Genomic DNA, 15,509 nt, shown 5'->3' with positions numbered 1-15,509 from the left:
GTAGCATGCTAAGCTTTCCTGTCCTTCACTATCTCCCACAGTTTGCTCAAACTCATGTCCATTGAGTCAATGATGCCATCCAACCATCTCATCCTCTGTCACCTCCTTCTCCTCCTGCCCTCAATCTTTCCCAGCATCAGGCTCTTTTCCATTGAGTTGGCTCTTCACATCAGTTGGCCAAAGTATTAGAGCTTCTGCTTCAGTCCTTCCAATGAATATTCAATGTTGATTTCCTTTAGGATTCACTGGTTTGATCTTCTTGCTATCCAAGGGACTCTCAAGAGACCTCTCCAGCACCACAGTTCAAAAGTATTATCAATTTTTCAGGACTGAGATTTCTGTATGGTCCAACTCTCACATCCATACCTGACTACTGGAAAAACCATAGCTTTGACTAGACAGACCTTTGTCAGCAAAGAGATGTCTCTGCTTTTTAACTCACTGTCTAGACTTGTCATGGCTTTCCTTCCAAAAAGCAAGCATCTTTTAATTTCATGGCTGCAGTCACCATCCACAAATATTTACAGCAGTTTTTTCTTGATATCCAGAACCTTGCAACAACTCAAAAATCCATCAATGCACAAATTCTGATATCTTCATACCATGACCTGTGTGTATGCTAAGTTGCTTCAGTCGTGTCCAACCTTTTGTGATTCCATGGACTATAGCCCACCAGGCTCCTTTATCCATGGGATTCTCCAGGCAATAATACTGGAGTGGGTTGCTATGCCTTCCTCCAGGAAATCTTCCTGACCCAGGGATTGAACCCACGTCTCTTACATCTTCTGCATTGGCGGTCAGGTCCTTTTACCACTAGCACCACCTGGGAAGCCCACAAAATGGCCTATTATGAAGGAAAAAGAAAAAACAATAACCTGCTACCACATGTAAAAACAAAGATGAATATCACAGACATAATGATGGGAAAGAAACCAGATACAAAGAGTGCATGCTATACAATTCCAATTATATGGAATTAAAGAACAGATGAAACTTATCTAGTAATACACATCAGAAGGCTATTTCTTGAAATGACAGTGAAAATTTACTAGAAAGAAACATACCAGAGCTTCTGAATGCTCAAACAAAAGTCTTTATCTTGATGGCAGCTAAACATGTAGGTTCACAGGTAAAAATACCACTAAGCTATATAGTTAAGATCTATGAACATCAATCAATAGCTCAATTTAATGAAAAAAGGAAAAGTTTTGGTTTCCCTTTATCAATTCTACTTCAGATAATTTATGATACAAATTTTCTAATGTGTAAAACCATTCTATACACAGACATTATTAGAAACAAACAATATAGAGAAATGCCCAAATAAATGATGATGAGGTCATAAAGTAATATTCAGAGACAAAAAAGAATGAGAAAGCTCTCTAACACTGAAGTTTTCAGAAAGGAAATCCAGTAGTGGGATTAAAAAGACATTTGTGGAGTCTGAACTCCAACTCTACACTAACTACCTTTATCAACCTGGTCATGGTCCTTCACTTCCTTGGTTTCTCCATCTGTAAACTGGGGGTAATAATAGTAGCGCCACATTTCATGATGTGGTTATGATGACCAAATAGGTTAATGTAGGTAAAGATTTAAGAGAACCCAGTGCATTAAGTACTTAATAAAAACTAACCACTGCCATCACTACCCTCATATCATCCTAAGAACATCACCAACAGAAGGCAGCGTCATCAGTGTTAAGATATATTGTTCCATGGTTATCACCATCCTTGACATAAGATATACTGCTTCATGGAGACAGGCATGCTACCTTCATATAAAAATGTAAGAAAATAGGATTATGTATCCATTTTGTTGTAATATATGTGAAAGTCCTTCAATAATGTGTAAAAAAAATGATTAAGGTTATCTATTCTGTGGAGAAGAGACAATAGAGTGTCAGTTTAATTTCTCACTGTACATTAGAAATAATTCAAACATTTGATCCATGTGAGTATAATACCTACTTAAGAATTATATAAACAATGCTAACATTCATGTTCAATTATAGAGTAAATGAAACCACAGTTTGCCTTGAAAAAAGACTAGAGATGTAAAAACAAATGAGTGCTCTCTGGTTTCATGTGTTTCTAGGTGAATATAATAACAAAGGAGAATCAAGATATAGTGGTTATTTTATCTTCACTACTAATACCAATTAAATAGTAAGTACTACCATGAATAATTTGGCCCTCCTCATTAAGTTTGTTTGTTCCCTACTGACCTCTGGTCAACTGGTTATTTTTGATCACATAATTCAAATAAACTCAATTTCTACCTAACTTTTCCTCTGAGAACCTGGAATATAAATGGTTATTGCAGGATACCTACTGACCTATGTTATCTGTCTAGAACTATGGATATCTATTTGAGATTTTCAAACAAATATATTCTTTTCATTTCATTTCCTAAATACACATTTTTTTAAAAAATTCACAGCAGGAAAAGCTTTATGAGCTAGCTGCCAATAAAGGAATTTAGACTTGCTAAATAAAATCCTACATTAAAGCAGTTCTCCAAAAAAAATAGGATTTTATCTATTATTCAAAACGGTGTCAGGCAAAGAAAAAAAGATGTTGACTTCCAATTTTTAAAGCTATGTTTCCTAACTCAGACATGACTTTATTTAAGAGTAGGTATGATTTCATTAACTTTGCCTTCGTGTTTCATCAGCAACTCTAAAAATGCCGTATACTAACGGACAATTTTGTCAACAATTTCAAATCCTTTTCACCTTGCTACCTCTAGGTGGCACAGTTATATTTAAGAAAAGAGAAAGGATATTCTTTGAAAATAGAAAAAAAAAGTGCTGTATTTTAGCTTTAAGAATTGTGTATTACATTTTTTAAAAGATTAAAAGTATGAAAGATAAAAGAATAGCTTATTCCTTCAAGAAAAGGATTATACTAATTTAAACTGTGGAGAAGAACAGCTCGGAAGTTCAAAAATAGATGTTTTAACTGGTATTAAATAAAAATAAAAGTTTCACATGGTATATTATCTTGTCTTAAACACTGAAGCTTATAAAATGCCTTTCGTTGTGTGTCTGCAGTTCATTTCTCTTGCCCAACTTTTTCTAGTTAACTACTAAAAAAATTTCAAATGATGCTGCTGCTGCTGCTGCTGAGTCGCTTCAGTCGTGTCCGACTCTGTGCGACCCCAAAGACGGCAGCCCAACCAGGCTCCCCCGTCCCTGGGATTCTCCAGGAAAATGATGCTACATCTCTCTTATTTCTCCTTCAGTACTTCTCGTTTCCACGTTATTTTATAATCAAAACCTGAATGAGAAAATACCTTCAAACTGAAAGAGTAAATGCTTCATATTTTAATTACTGCTTCAAGCATTCTTTGAAAGCTGACTATAAAACAATAAAATGTGAACTTACAGAAACCAGACTTAGACTTAAAGAACTCAAACATCTATTTGTGAAGAGATTCCTATACTATTAACACTAAACCCAAAAGGAGAGATGACTTACATCAACACAGCTGAGTCCTTTCCTAGTGTAGACCCCACCCATTGTCTGCTGGGTTAAATCACACACACATTAATCTTTCTGCCCTGCTTGATAATCTACTTACTCCTCTGCCTGTTCGGGACACTAGGTAGGTAGCCTAATTTGAGGAGCAAAGAGAAAACCAAAATATAAAGCTGAAGAAAATCTACTTCAATTAAAGCATGCTTCAAGACCATTTCCAGTGAAAATGCTCTTTTGTAGTTTTAAGAAAAGAAAATTCACTTAGAGCAAATATCATGTTTCAAGATTATTTGGTGCTTTGATAAAATGTTGTCTAGATAACAGATTCAGAGCTGGTGGCAGAAATCAAAACGGAAGCGTCCTTACTCCCAGGCTAGCCTCAAGCCATTGCTAAAAAACGTCCTTCATGTTCATCAGTAATTTCTTCCACTCTGCTCTAAATGCATGCATACATGCTTCAGGATGTTAGTATCTTAGAATAACCACAATATGCAATAAAAACTAGCACAGCTAATTTCATAATTATCAACTCAACAGATCAGATTCACATAAATGATTCATTAATAAAAAGATACGTTAATAACTAGCTATTTCACAAAAGATTAATAAACACAAAAATAGTAAATAACAGAAAACATTAACTTGATTAGCATTAAAATTGAAGACATTTGCGTCAGTGCTGCTGCTTGCAGCAACTAAACTGAAATTATCACCATTACTCTAAATACAAAAGGAATCTAAAAAATTATGATGTGTAGTGGGATGAGGCACTAAATAGCAAAGTAGGAAAATCTCTCACTATTCATTGTGTGAAAGTGAAAGTGTTAGCCGCTCAGTTGTGCCTGATGTTGCTACCCCATGGACTGTAGCCCGCCAGGCTCCTCTGTCCATGGAATTCTCCAAGCAGGAATACTGGAATGCATATCCACCCCTTTCTCCATGGGATCTTCCTGACCCAGGGATCGAACCCATGTCTCCTGTATTGCACGCATATTGTTTACCATCTGAGTCACCAGGGAAGCCCCATCACTGTGTGAAGAAAGTGAAAGTTGCTCAGTCGTGTCCGACTCTTCACGACCCCATGGACTACACAGTCCACGGAATTCTCCAGACCAGAATACTGGAGTGGGTAGCCTTTCCCTTCTCCAAGGGACCTTCCCAACCCAGGGATCGAACCCAGGTCTCACGCATTGCAGGTGGATTCTTTACCAGCTGAACCATCAGGGAAGCCCCGTTTACTGTGTATCTTTGGGCAAATGAATCGCTCTTGATTAAGAGTTGGACAGCATGTCTCCCAATTTTAAGATCAAGGTCTAGTTGAATTGACTGGCTTAAAGTTTACTGAAAATTCCCATACCCAACTCAATCCCATATATTTCACTAAGTAGTAACTTATTTCCCTTTAAAATCAGAATGACACCAAATGTCACCTCTTCCTTAATTAAAGGCAGCAATTTACATTAAAAGTTAAAAAAAAAAAAAAACAATCATTTGAGCTTAACTATGCATAGGGAAAAAATTCAAATGCTTAGTGTTTATGCATTAACATTAACAACTGCCATACCATTAAAACTGCATAGTTACTAAGGGAGTAGCATTGAATGCTGGTGATATTTTCATCCGAATAGAGTATATGGCACCCATCTGACTTCCAGCCTCCTTGTCCATTCAGCAGATCGAAATCCCACTGGGCAGCCACAGCATCTGCTCCATGCGCAATTCGACGCAGCGTCACATTAACGGGGATGTGGTGGGTATCAACGTTCACACCATCTGGAGGAAATAGGAAATAAAAATATTTCCGAAACAAATTTCATGAACAATTAAATGTCAACATACCCGAATGGGCATTCTGCAAATATCTTTTTTCCTCTAGTGACTCATTAAAATGAGAAGGAACAAAAATAAGCATCTTTAGGAGCAGGGAATGATCGAGTCGTGCGGTCCAGTGACTACGGGAAGACATATGCCACAGACAAACCTATTTTGGTGAGAATCACGGGGGTAACCACTGTACGCCGTTTTCCATCATCGGCCAAATTTGTTGAATTCCCGGTGGCCGGAAAAAGCTTTCCATTGCGGAACGCGATGAGTTGCAGCTTATAGAGAGAGTCATCACTTGGTCTGACTTCTCTTTTTTGCTTTGGTGAGAAAAGGGAAGGAGGAAGCTGAATAGAAGCCTCCACAATAGTGTTCTGAAAATATATTAAAAAAAAAAACAAAACAAAACAGAAAAGTTACCATCTTAGGTTAAAACCAGAAACATTTTAGACAGCTATGAATACTGTCCAGTTATATGCTGAATACAGGTCTTAAATATATGAGTGAGATTTAGTAGTTAAAACAATTCATTCATTAAGCGAAATGCACAAAGATCATATAACAGTGCAGAACAAAAGAAGTAGAAAATCAAGAGAAATGCAAACTCTATTTCAAAGCATTAAAGTAGTAAGCAAGGGATTATTTCAAAGTGAATTTTCCCCTGATACTGTATACTGCTGAAGTAAACAGCATTAAACAGAAGAAGATCTCAGCAATCACTCTGCCTATGAATTTTACAATGACAAAACATGGTGAATAAGCACAAAGGGAGCATATCACAAATGTGAGTATAATTAATTGGGCTTATGAAAACTTTAAGGTGATTTACGATAGATTCCGACTGTCAAAGAACAGAAGAAATTACACAAAAACATAACAGAACTTTAGACTCAGAAACACATTAGGTTTACAAAAACAGTCACAAAGAGGAACAAGTGAAAATGCTGGCTGGGCACTGAATGTTCTTCAGATTTCTTTATTAGGGATTTTTAAATTATAAATTATTCGGCATTTAATGAAAAATAAATCTGTACCCCAAGGAGGCAAATAATAATCTAAAAACTTCCCTATTTAAAGGACTCATCACAGAGCCTTTCTCTTGGCATCAACCTCTGTCTCCAACCCAATGTTCATGATGCCAACAGAATTTCCTCTTCAACAAATCTGTTGTTATTTCAGTTGAAGTAACACCGTGGCTCCCAAATGTTTAGAAAATACGGCCAAAAATTCTCAAGAATGCCATATAATTTGGCTAAAATCCTTGCCTCAAATTCATCTCTAACACTCCCTACACCATAACCTATGACTGGGCCACAGTGAGTTTATCACTTTTTGGGGGGAGGGAGGGGGTCACATTGACAGAAAAATATATATACTTTTTAATTTATTTAATTGGAGGCTAATTACTTTACAATATTGTGGTGGTTTTTGCCATACACTGACATGAATCAGCCATGGGTGTACATGTGTTCCCCATCCTGACCCTCCCTCCCACCTCCCTCTCCATCCCATCCCTCAGGATCATCCCAGTGCACCAGCCCTGAGCACCCTGTCTCATGCATCGAACCTGAACTGGCGATCTATTTCACATATGATAATATATATGATTCGAGTTTATCACTTTTTGACATCCCCTGCTTTTTTTTCTTTTTTACTTATTTATTTTTGGCTATGCTGGCTCTTCGCTGCTACACAGGCTTTTCTGCAGTTGTGGCAAGTGGGGGCTCCTCTTCAGCTGCAGTGCCTAAGCTTCTCACTGCAGTAGCTTCCCTTCGTTCCGGGTCACAGGCTCTATAGTGTTCAGGCTTCAGTAACTGGGGCCCACGGGCTCATCACTGGCAGCTCCCGGGCCCCAGAGCACAGGCTCGATACTTGCGGCACACAGCTTAGCTGCTCCGCGGCATGTGACATCTGCCTGGATCAGGGATCCAACCCGTGTCTTCAGCATTGGCGGGCGGATTCTCTACCATTAAGCCACGAGGGAAGCCCCATCCCCTGATTCCTAAATACCACTGAGCACAAGCCAGTATCTCTGGCTGAAGTGCCCCATGATTCTTTTCCCTGGTAAGCTCAAACTGCTCAGATTCTGATTTTTAGTAAGTTAGTTTTGCTGCTCCTGCAAAGGATGGATCAGGATGCGCAAGGCTGGCGGCCAAGAAGAGAAGGACTTTGCAAGGTTTTATTAATAGGGCTTTTGGGGGTGATTAATTACATCACCACTCCAGGCACTGCTCCCTATTCCGGACTCAGGCAGCATTCTGCACACAGTGTAACTAAAGTCCTGAAGTATCACAGTCTAACTGACTGCCTACTCCTCTTAAGGAGGGTGAGAGAACTTCTGAATGTAGATAATCTCATTTATTTTGGGACTGCCTATGTTAATAATTGTTCCTGGCACTAGCATTAATAAAAGTAGCCCATTGTTTATGAAATTAATGAAAGTCTGTGTGGCATTTTTAAGGTTCTACTGAAGCAAACGATTGACTCAGGAATTAGTTCTTAACTACTGTGCTTAAAACAGTGTTATAACACAGCAGATAACCATAAATATCTGCTGAAAGCATTTTTGAAGTTTGAATATTGATAGGTGAACATTACTTTTAAATTGCAGATGACATGAAAACATTTAGTAGAAATATTACATCTAAGAAAACATATAATAAGGTTTCTACTATTCTCACAAATACAGCTTGATAGGAAAACAAAGATATTACCAATTCATTTACTAACATAGTAAATTTCTATTAAGTATATAAATTTATCCTCAGTATATAAAGATGCATGCCAAGACAGAAAAACATAAACAGATCGATTTAATTAGAAGGTCAAAATCCTGATGAAATGTTACATGCTGGACATTTATCAAAACTTAAGTATTTAAAAGTCCATAAAATAATTCTATTATGATCACAAAATAACTTGAAAACAAAGCACAGCTCTCTGGGAAAGTATTCCTTATGATAAATCAAATTAATTTAATACAGAAAGTCATACTTTACTTTCTAAAAGACAGCTGAAAAAGGAAATGACAATTACAGTTTCTACAAGTCCAATTTTTTTTCTATACAAATTTAAACTGGCAAAACCAACCCAACAACAAAATCTAAAAAACTCTGTAGTAAGGAAAAATCCCTGAGAGATGAGAGCTACAAATTCAAGGCTGTTACATGTTTATAATTTATAAGATATCCTTCAAAGTCCAATAAAGAGTATTGCCAAATAATAATTATAGGTCCCTTGGGGTAGCCTAGGGGAGATGGAAAAGCAAATTTCACCTGTATCAACAATATTTTTATAGTAGATACGTAACACTTGCATATTTAATCTCTTTAAAAGAAGTACTGATCATTTATTATAGAAAGGTTGTAAATCTAATGAAAAAATTCACCAAGGAAGACATCCCTGGCAGTCCAATGGTTAAAACTCTGTGCTTCCAATGCAGGGGGTGAGGGTTTGATCCCTGAGTGAGGAACTATGATTCCACATGCTATGTGGCATATCCAAAACTAAGGGACATATTTGATACACTTATTGTGACTATACATTTGCCACTTCGCCTGAAGACAAAAACACAAAGGTAATAATTTCATTTAAGCATATATTCATTTTAAAATATATATATACCTAATGTATATAGTGTATATATCTATAATATATAAATAATGTATATATAATATATATCTAATGTATATATACCTAATACAATATAAAAGGATTAAAATAAAAGAAAAAAGAGTGACTTTAAAAAAAATAAAATAAAATGTATGGATTACAGAAATGGAAATTGATATAAAACATATAAATTATAGCTACTAAATTAGAAAAGTTTCTTTTCAAAAGGCTTGGGAAGCCCTCTTACACTGTTGGTGGGAATATAAGTTGATGAAGTCACTATGGAAAACAGTATGGAGGTTCCTTAAAGAATTAAAAAATAGATTTGCCATATGATCCCGGGCATATATCCAACAAAACAAAATTCAAAAAGATACCTCCACTCCTATGTTTATAGCACACTATTCACAATAGTCAAGATATGCAAACAACTAAATGTCCATTGAGATGAATAAATAAGGAAGATGTGGTATATACATACAAATGAGATAGTACTCAGTCATAACAAAATAAAATAATGCTATTTGTAGCAACAAGGATGGAACTAGAGATTATGACACTAAGTGAAGTTAAGTCAGAAAGACAAACATCATAGATATCACTTACATATGAAATCTAAAATATGACACAAATGAACTTACCTACGAAACAGCAACAGACACACACACAAAGAGAACTGACTTAAGGTTGCCAAAGGGACTAGGGGAAGGATGGACTGGGATTTTCGTGTTGGTAGATGCAAACCTTATATATAGACTAGGTAAACAAGGTCTTACTGTATAGCACAAGGAATTACATTTAACATCCTGTGATAATCATAATGGAAAAGAATATGAAAATGAATACAAACATATATATGTATTGATATAACTGAATGACTGCTGAACAGCAGAAATTACCACACATTATAAATCAACTATCCTTCAATTAAAAAAAAAAACTCTTTCAGAAAGACAAGTTTTTGGTGTCTATTACAGTATCTATTGAATATGCCACCCCTGGGGGGCAGGGGGGAGGGGGGGACGACATGGGATCTGAAACAAGAAACCAGAATTTGGGTCGCAGCATCACCAGGAAGTAGTGACTAGACACTGCAAGATTTTGTCTACCCTCTGAGTTGCATTTGTTACATATCCTAATGACCTTCCTAACAAAGAGTTGTGAGGACCAAGTGGCATCATAACCATGACAAGCATGAAAGGCAACGAAAGGTGGTGTTTTTATCATCATTTCAGGCATAGCTTGTTATATTGCACTTCACAGATACTGCATTTTGGGGGTGGGAGGAGTTGTTTGCTTTGATTTTAACAAATGGAATGTTTGTGGCTATCCTACATTGTCAGATGGTTATCATTTTTTAGCAAAAAAAGTATTTTTTATTTAAAATATGTACATTGTTTTTTCCCCTTCGTGGATCATGACCTTGTCAAGGCAAAGGAGCTTGCATTACTCAATGAAGCCTAGAGCCATGTTGTGCAGGGTCACCCAAGATGGAAGAGTCAGAGTGAGAGTTCTGACAAAATGTGGTCCACTGGAGGACGAAATGGAAAATCATTCCAACATTCTTGCCACGAGAACCCCATGAATGGTATGAAAAGGCAAAAAGATGACATCAGAAGATGAACCCCCAAGGTCAGAAAGTGTCCAATATGTTACTGGGCAAGACTGGAGGGCAATTACTAATAGCTCCAAAAAAGAATGAAGAGGCTGGGCCAAAGCAGAAACAACGCTCAGCTGTGGCTGCATCTGGTGGTGAAAGTAAAGTCCAATGTCATCAAGAATAATATTGCATAGGAACTTGGAATGTTAGGTTCATTGTTGTTGTTCAGTCACTATGTTGTATCCAACTCTTGAGACCCCGTGAACTGTACCATGCCAGGCTGCCCAAGTTAACTGGACATGGTCAAGCAGGAGATGGAAAGAGTGAATAGCAACATCTTAGGAATCAGTCAACTAAAATGGACGAGAATGGGTGAATCTTAATTCAGATGACCTACCTACCACTGCGGGCAAGAATCTCTTAGAAGAAATGCAGCAGCCACCATAGTCTACAAGAGCCTGAAATGCAGTAGCAATCGCAAAACAACAAAATGATCTTCATTTGTTTTCAAGGCAAACCATTCAACATCACAGTAATCCAAGTCTATGCGCCAACCACTCAGGTCGAAGAAGCTGAAGTTGACCAGTTCCACGAAAACCTACAAAACCTACAACTAACATAAAAAAAAAAGATGTCCTTTTCACCACAAGGGATTGGAATGCAAAAGCAGAAGTCAAGAGACACCTGAAGTAACAGGGAAGTTTGACCTTGGAGTACAAAATGAAGCAGGGCAAAGGCTAACAAAGTTTTGTCAAGAGAACACACTGGTCATAGCAAACGACCTCTTCCAACAACACAACAGATGACTTTATACATGGACATCACCAAATGGTCAATGCCAAAAACAGATTGATTATATTCTTTGCAGCCGAAAATGGAAAAGCTCTATAAAGTCAGCAAAAACAAAACCTGAAACTGACCGTGGCTCAGATCATCAGCTCCTTGTTACACAATTCAGGCTTAAAATGAAGAAAGCAGGAAAAACCACTAGGTCTGCCAGGTATGACCTAAATCAAATACTTTGTGATTATACAGTGGAGGTGATGAATAGATCCAGGGATTAGATCTGGGAGACAGAGTGCCTGAAGAACTATGGACACAGGTTCCTAATGTTGTGCAGGAATATAGCCACAGCAGAGAACATAGCCATCCCAAAAGAAAAGAAATTCAAGAATGCAAAAGTGGTCAGGAGGAGGACTTACAAGTAGCTGAGGAAAGAAGAGAAGTGAGAGGCAAGGGAAAAAGGGAAGAATATATCTAACTGAATGCAGATTTCCAGAGAAGAGCAGGGAGAGATAAGAAGGCCTGCTTAAATGAACAATGCAAGTAAACAGAGGAAAACAATGGAATGGGAAAGACTAGAGGTCTCTTCAAAAAACTGGAGATATCAAGGGAATATTTCATGCAAGGATGGGCACAATACAGGAAGGAAATAATAAGGACTTAATAAAAGTAGAAGAGATTAAGAAGAGGTGGCAAGAATACACAGAAGTACTGTTCAAATAAGGTCTTAATGACCGGGATAGCCATGATGGCGTCATTACTCACCTGCAGGCAGACATCCTGGCGCGTGAAGTCAAGTGGGCCTTAGGAAGCATTACTATAAATAAAGCTAGTGGAGGTGATGGAATTCCAGCTGAGCTATTTCAAATCCTAAAAGATGATGCTGTGAAAGTGCTGCACTCAATATGCCAGCAAATTTGGAAAACTCAGCAGTGACCTCAGGACTGGAAAAGGTCAGTTTTCATTTCAATCCCAAAGAAGGACAAAGCCAAAGACTGTTCAAACTGCCATACAATTGCACTCATTTCACATGCTAGTTAAGATTGTGCTCAAAATCCTTCAAGCTAGGTTTCAGCAGTATATGAACTGAGAACTTTCAGATATACAAGCTGGATTTAGAAAAGGCAAAGAAACCAGAGATCAAATTGCCAACATCTGCTGGATCATACAAAAATCAAAGGAATTCCAGAAAAACATCTACTTCTGCTTCACTGAATACATGAAAGCCTTGATTATGTGAATCACAACAAATTATGGAAAATTCTTAATGTGATTGGAATATCAAACCACCTTAACTGTCTCCTGAGAAACCTGTATGCAGGTCAAGATGCAACAGTGAGAATCTTACATGGAACAATGAACTGGCTCAAACTTTGGAAAGGAGAATGTCAAAGCTGTATACTGTCACCCTGCTTATTTAATGTCTTTGCAGAGTACATCATGCAAAATTGCCAGGCTGGATGAATCACAAGCTGGAATCAAGACTGTTGGGAGAAATATCAATAATCTCAGATATGCAGATGATACCACTCTAATGGCAGAAAATGAAGAGGAACTAAAGAGTTTCTTAATGAGAGGGAAGGAGGAGAGTGAAAAAGCTGGCTTAAAACTCAACATTCAAAAAACTAAGAACACGGCTTCTGGTCTCATCACTTCGTAGCAAACAGAAGAGGAAAAAGTGGAAGCAGTGACCGATTTTATTTTCTTTGGCTCCAAAATCACTGTGGATGGTGAGTGCAGCCATGAAATTAAAAGACGCCTGCTCCTTGGAAGGCAAGCTATAACAAACCTAGACAGCATATTAAAAAAAAAAAAAGCAGAGACATCACTTTACTAAGAAAGGTCTGTATAGTCAAAGCTATAGTTTTTCCAACAGTCATGTATGAATGTGACAGCTGGACCATAGAGAAGGCTGGGCGCCAAAGACTTGATGCTTTTGAACTGCGGTTTTGGATGAGACTCCTGGAGTCCCTTGCATTGCAAGGAGCTCAAACCAGACAATCCTAAATAAAATCAACCCTGAATATTCATTGGAAGGGCTGATGCTGCTCCAATACTTTGGCCACCTGATGCAAAGAGCCAACTCACTGTAAAAGTCCCTGATGCTGGGAAAGACTGAAGACAAAAGAAGGGGATGACAGAAGATGAGATGGTTAGATAGCATCACTGACTTAAGGGACAAGAATATGAGCAAACTCCAGGAGATAGCGGGGGACTCTGACATGCAATAGTCCATGGTGTCGCAAAGAGATGGACAGGACTGAGCAACTGAAGAACAACACTATTTTTTAGGCAGAATCAATCACACATTTAATAGACCACAGTATAGTGTAAATGTAAATTTTATATGTACTGGGAAACCACAAACTCATATAACTCGCTTCATTACAATATCTGTTTTACTGCAATTATCTAAAATCGAACCCACAATATTTCAGAGATCTGCCTATACTGTTGTAGGGTGGCAGGTGTTATCTGAAGCCTGGGAAGAGAAAATGCCTTAAAGTAACTGACTTACCATCTAGAACTTCACGTTCTGACTTCCACAGTTCAGAATTAGTTTTAACTTAAATAATCAAAACTGACAAACTATAAACACACATGAAATTAATGTCATCACTGAGCTCTTATCATGAATTTATTTGCATGCATTTCTGCTTATTTAGAATGACACTAAGGATAACATGGTAAGTATCATAAGGGATGTTAACTCAAATATTTCCACTAGATTTTATCATTCCTTGTGAAATAATCTGGACTCCGAAAACTACATAATTGATAATTTAAAATTTTCTGAAATCCTAATTTTGTTTAAATTTCTAGAATTTTAGCAATAAAATTAGAATGGGTCAAAGAGTTAGCTGACTGAAACAGTAATTTGTTCATGTTTTCTTGACTATCTACTCACCAGATTTTAAGCTGATAGATGTTCAGATACATCCTAATTATTTTTTTATGTATAATTAGTTATTAACTGCATTCTACCTTTTGATTATCTCACTGCTGAAGATTAACAAGGATTATGCTTGCTTTTAGAATTTTTTTAACTGACTCTACTAATTAAGTTTGGCTGTTAATTTTTATTCAATGATGTTTATTGGATGTTTCATTCCTCTACTCATGGCACTGTGCAGAATCTGGAGATAATGAAATAAGCTGTGGTCCCTGACCTCAAATATTCAAAATTTAGCAAGGAAGAGACAACAACAATGATAAAACAATACAAGCTTAACATGTATTAAGTGCTAGCCTGTACCAGGCACTGTTGTGTATGTCTACATATTTGCCTCATTAAACCCTCTCAATAACCCTTTGAGTTTAACACCATTTCATGATCCCTATGTAAGAGAAAGGAACTGACATTCAAAGAGGTTAAGGTACTTGCCCAAGTTTGCACAGCTTTTAAGTGGGGGAGCAGAACATGAACACATTTTAGTAGCCATATCCTCTAGCTTCTCACTATAACTCAACTCACCAGCATATCAGCTTCTACTTATTCTGGACAATGAACAAAGCACTATGGAACTAACGGCTACAATGAATTCTGCCTGAGGAGAAAAAAAAGGAAGCTGACATCTGAACTGGTTCTTAGAAAAGAGTAACAGGTATTTCCCTGAGCATGGTGGTGACTAAGGGAATGAAAAGGGGCACATACGAAGGAAGGAAGTGTGAGAATGTACACGACTGGCCTGGAAATGAAAAGGACTTCATCTGGGCTAAAGCCCCTGATGGGATGACAGAAACGTGGGATGCATAAAGAAAACCTGATTTCCAAATTCCTGCCAAGAAAATTTTGAAAAACGAATTCCTTCTGGCTACATTAACAACTGAATTCAAAACACCAACAGTTACTAAAAGCTCTTAATATTTAATAAAAAAAAAAAAGAGGCAATATTTTGTGATGCTAACAAATCTGACTTATGGTACCAACAGTGGAAGGAAGCATCTGATAAAGAAAAAATTTAGATCGGGTGCTGAAAGAGTCATACCGCAGGTTAATTCAATCTCCAAATGGTTGAATGACTGTGGGCCAGCACTGGAGGTCATCAATGACGTAAAGAGCAGCTCTGACCTCAAGCAACCCTCAGTCCAGGAATAAGAAGGCCACTGGGCCCCTATGTGTAACATGCGATGGCAGAGAGATGAGCAGAGTGCTATGGGCAAAGTGAGGAAGAGATGAAGATGAGGATGGGAGAGGCAAGGACTGACCA

General features: G+C 37.5%; 1 protein-coding gene across 2 annotated transcripts in view; it reads right to left on the bottom strand.

Annotated features, from left to right (window-relative positions):
- ADGRA3 (adhesion G protein-coupled receptor A3) overlaps positions 1 to 15,509 on the bottom strand; it is a 123,709-nt gene that overhangs the window by 22,324 nt on the left and 85,876 nt on the right. For both annotated transcript variants that reach the window (XM_020915663.2, XM_070452090.1), the window contains exons 13-14: positions 5,464 to 5,677; positions 5,047 to 5,255 (exon numbers count right to left, since the gene is read on the bottom strand). In XM_020915663.2, the coding sequence (XP_020771322.2) occupies positions 5,047 to 5,255; positions 5,464 to 5,677 (423 nt within the window). The remainder of the gene's footprint in view (positions 1 to 5,046; positions 5,256 to 5,463; positions 5,678 to 15,509) is intronic.

Source organism: Odocoileus virginianus, chromosome 21 (genome assembly GCF_023699985.2).
Source record: "Odocoileus virginianus isolate 20LAN1187 ecotype Illinois chromosome 21, Ovbor_1.2, whole genome shotgun sequence".
In the NCBI taxonomy this organism is placed as follows: Eukaryota; Metazoa; Chordata; class Mammalia; order Artiodactyla; family Cervidae; genus Odocoileus; species Odocoileus virginianus.
Note: the sequence above shows the minus strand (reverse complement) of the source record. Positions and strands in the feature narration are given on the sequence as shown.